This window comes from Entelurus aequoreus, linkage group LG14 (assembly GCF_033978785.1).
Source record: "Entelurus aequoreus isolate RoL-2023_Sb linkage group LG14, RoL_Eaeq_v1.1, whole genome shotgun sequence".
NCBI lineage: Eukaryota > Metazoa > Chordata > Actinopteri > Syngnathiformes > Syngnathidae > Entelurus > Entelurus aequoreus.
In genome coordinates this window covers 1,609,186-1,613,094 of record NC_084744.1, presented here as the reverse complement: position 1 = coordinate 1,613,094, position 3,909 = coordinate 1,609,186, and the positions used below count along the sequence as shown (strand labels likewise).

The 3,909-nt window shown below is 45.6% G+C and overlaps 1 protein-coding gene across 1 annotated transcript in view; it reads left to right on the top strand.

The window, feature by feature from the left end:
* The window catches only part of tmem198a (transmembrane protein 198a), a 62,318-nt gene extending 58,720 nt beyond the window's left edge, over positions 1-3,598 (top strand). The window contains exon 8 of the mRNA XM_062070451.1: positions 1,135-3,598. Coding sequence (XP_061926435.1) covers positions 1,135-1,287 — 153 coding nt within the window. The 3' untranslated portion in view covers positions 1,288-3,598. The remainder of the gene's footprint in view (positions 1-1,134) is intronic.
* The last annotated feature ends 311 nt before the right edge of the window (positions 3,599-3,909 follow it).

Below are 3,909 nucleotides of genomic sequence, written 5' to 3'. Positions count from 1 at the left end.
GAACCTGACTGCCTGTGTCATCCGTGCTGCCCACCAACTGGCCTGAACCCTCTCGACCCTGCTTTTGAGTTCTTGTGGCCATGCTCTCAAGCCGCTGCCGCAGTTTCAGGGACAGACAAACGAGGACCCGATTTGTACCCATCCGTAGTGGGCGGCGAAAACTGCTCTTTGCCACAAACCGCCAAACTGTCCTTACTGCACTTAAGATTGGATCTCCTTCCGAGCTGATACAGTACGAGGCTTTTAGGTCGGGTTCTGATCGTGAGCAAACATCGATATCAAGACGAATATCGCCCGATTGTGGTACAAAATTTTAAGTCTTCAGTCCCTTCGACATGCTCCGATCTCCCCGTAATTGTCCATGGTGGGTCGGGGCGTTGGGAAAGACTAGACTGCTTGACTTTAAAGGCACTAATATCGCCCGAAACTTGTAACAGTCATAACTTCTTTCCACGTGATCCGCTCTTCCTAAAACATTCGATGGTGGGTCGGGCATTGGCAAGAACCTGACTGCCTGTGTCATCCGTGCTGCCCACCAACTGGCCTGAACCCTCTCGAACCTGAACCCTCTCGACCCTGCTTTTGATTTCTTGTGGCCATGGCCTTAAGCCGCTGCCGCAGTTTCAGGGACAGACAAATGGGGACCCGATTTGTACCCATCCGTAGTGGCCGGCCAAAACTGCCCTTTGCAATAAACCGCCAAACTGTCCTTACTGCACTTAAGATTGGATCTTTTTCTGAGCTGATACAGTACGAGGCCTTTAGGTCGGGTTCTGATCGTGACCAAACATCGCTATCAAGATGAATATCGCCCGATTGTGGCGGAAAATTTTAATGGTCTTAAGTCCCTTCGACATGCTCCGATCTTCCCGAAATTGTCCATGGTGGGTCGGGACGTTGGGAAAGACTAGACTGCTTGACTTTAAAGGCACTAACATCGCCCGAAACCTGTAACAGTCATAACTTCTTTCCACGTGATCCAATCTTCCTGAAACTTTCGATGGTGGGTCGGGCATTGGCAAGAACCTGACTGCCTGTGTCATCCATGGCCGCCAACTCGCCTGAACCTTTTCGACCCTGCTTTTGATTTCTTGTGGCCATGCTCTCAAGCCGCTGCCGTGTGTGTGTCCGCAGAGCTACATCCGCAGTTTCAGGGACAGACAAACGGACAGACGAGTGTACTCCCAGAGTCGAATGATGAGCCGCTCCAGGATGGCTGGACTCGACTATGACTGCGGCTCCCAAGTACCCCTCACAGCGCCCTCCGGACCGCCGGTTCGCATCTGATACCTGCAAGGCACAGACCCTCCCAACGCTGACTGTGTGGCCAAGGTGGTCGGCCATGTTGGAGGTTGTGTTGACGCAGCCTGTTTCGCCTTTTCAAAACGTAAAGCCACAAGAGAACCCAGAAGTGCATGCCATTGAAGCCACGGCACCTTGGTCGTTGGATGGAAACCTCCGTCACGCCATCTGAGAGATGCCGGGAGCATGGACTTGCCAGGTGCAATTTTTATTTCATGTCTGCTCAACTTGTCGTTTGTTTGTCGAAGGAAGCTGCCACTGCCTTCAGAAGCTGCAGGATGAGGAAGGTACGGTCCAGAACATTCCTTCGTCTTCTCTCTTGCAAGACCTTCTCATCTCATCTGTCGGCCCTCGGTCTCTACCGTAGTGCACACACATGTCAATGTAATCCTTTTGACTTGTTTTGACTTCATTTCAATGAAAAACTAATGTTTGTCAAAGTAAACCGGGTTAGTTTATGCCTCAGCCCTCACTTAAAGCCCGGGTGAAGAATGCATTACTGACCTGATAAGAAGGACGATGCAGAATTACCTGCTCACAGGTTCTACCTGGTGGTTGTTTGTGCACACTGCAACTAGTCCTGGACACATTGACCAACCCACGACCCTCTGTGCTTCGGTCACAAGAAGGATTCTCCAGGGAACGAGGCAAAAACTAACCCAGACGTCCTGTCTAAGACAGAAAAAATGAAATAAACACCATAAATGGCTGCCGCATGCCCTTGTTCTGTCGAAATGAGCTGCTTCGTCCAAAAAAGCTACCGGTTGCATAATTTCAAAAAATGCTACCTTAAGTTTCGAAACGCTCTCACTGCAGAGTGGCTATGATTGAGTTATTAATACCATAGAGTGGTTGCACATTCCGACAGGTATCAAATAATGCTCCCGCTCCCGCATGGTAGTCGGGCACGACTCTTATGGTTGTAGTTCCTCTCTGAACACGCAACCTTTGTTTTCACGATAGCTGCTGTTGTTGAAACCAGGGGTGCCCAAACTTTCTGCATCCGAGGTCCAAAGTGTCCCTAAACCTAACGGCCATTTTTACCGTGCGATGCACCCCGAGTGAGGAAACTAGCCACGTACCGCCAAATATAAATGTAAGGTAGTCAATTGCGGCAGTTTGGTTCTACACCAAAATACTGTAAATAAATAGAAAAACTGTACCACTGTTGTTTTTACGATATAATTTTTAGGTTTTAAAATCTATGGCCATTTGGTTTCTTTACAGTACATTACTGTAAATTGGAAAAACAAGAACTGTTATTTTTTTGGTACAATTTTGGCGAGTTTTCTGCAGAAACGTCGACGGTCATTGTCGCTATAAATTGAAAAAACAGTACCGCTGTTACTTTTTAGGCACAATTCTAGAGACTGAGCTGCTACTTTTTTTGCCCTAAAATCTACTGTTTTTAAGAAGTTGTTGTTGGTACCAGTGAGGATTTTACCACACATTTCAGCGACTGAGCTGCCAGGTTTTTACGGTAAAATCTACTGATTTTTTTGCTAGCCACATTTTGGCAGGCCAAACGAAATGAAACAACGGGCCCGCGGGCCCCACTTTAGGCATCCCTCGTTTAAACGGTGATTTAGGTTTCCATCGTTAGCATCAACGTCAACTTCCTCGCGCTGTAATTGTCTACATGCTTCCTGGTGAGAAGACACCATGACATCTCCATCTGAGGGTGGCGGGGGTTGCTGGAGCCTATCCCAACTGTGTTTACAAACCATTACGAACCTTTAGATGCTAAGTATGTAGCGTGAGTTAGCTCATTTCGACAGAACACAGGTGATCATGATCAAAGCACTGCCATGAAGTGGTGCAGACACACAAAAGGAGAGTGAAGGGATGGTATGCAACATTGAAATGTAATTAAGTCTGGGTTTGGGTTGTTTTGGACCATACATGTGATGTTTACATACCACATGTTACATTGAAATGTAATTAAGTCTGGGTTTGGGTTGTTTTGGACCATACATGTGATGTTTACATACCACATGTTACATTGAAATGTAATTAAGTCTGGGTTTGGGTTGTTTTGGACCATACATGTGACGTTTACATACCACATGTTACAAGTAAAATGTAATTAAGTCTGGGTTTGGGTTGTTTTGGACCATACATGTGACGTTTACATACCACATGTTACAGTAAAATGTAATTAAGTCTGGGTTTGGGTTGTTTTGGACCATACATGTGATGTTTACATATCCCATGTTACAGTAAAATGTAATTAAGTCTGGGTTTGGGTTGTTTTGGACCATACATGTGATGTTTACATACCACATGTTACATTGAAATGTGATTAAGTCTGGGTTTGGGTTGTTTTGGACCATACATGTGATGTTTACATACCACATGTTACATTGAAATGTAATTAAGTCTGGGTTTGGGTTGTTTTGGACCATACATGTGATGTTTACATACCACATGTTACATTGAAATGTAATTAAGTCTGGGTTTGGGTTGTTTTGGACCATACATGTGACGTTTACATACCACATGTTACAAGTAAAATGTAATTAAGTCTGGGTGTGGGTTGTTTTGGACCATACATGTGATGTTTACATATCCCATGTTACAGTAAAATGTAATTAAGTCTGGGTTTGG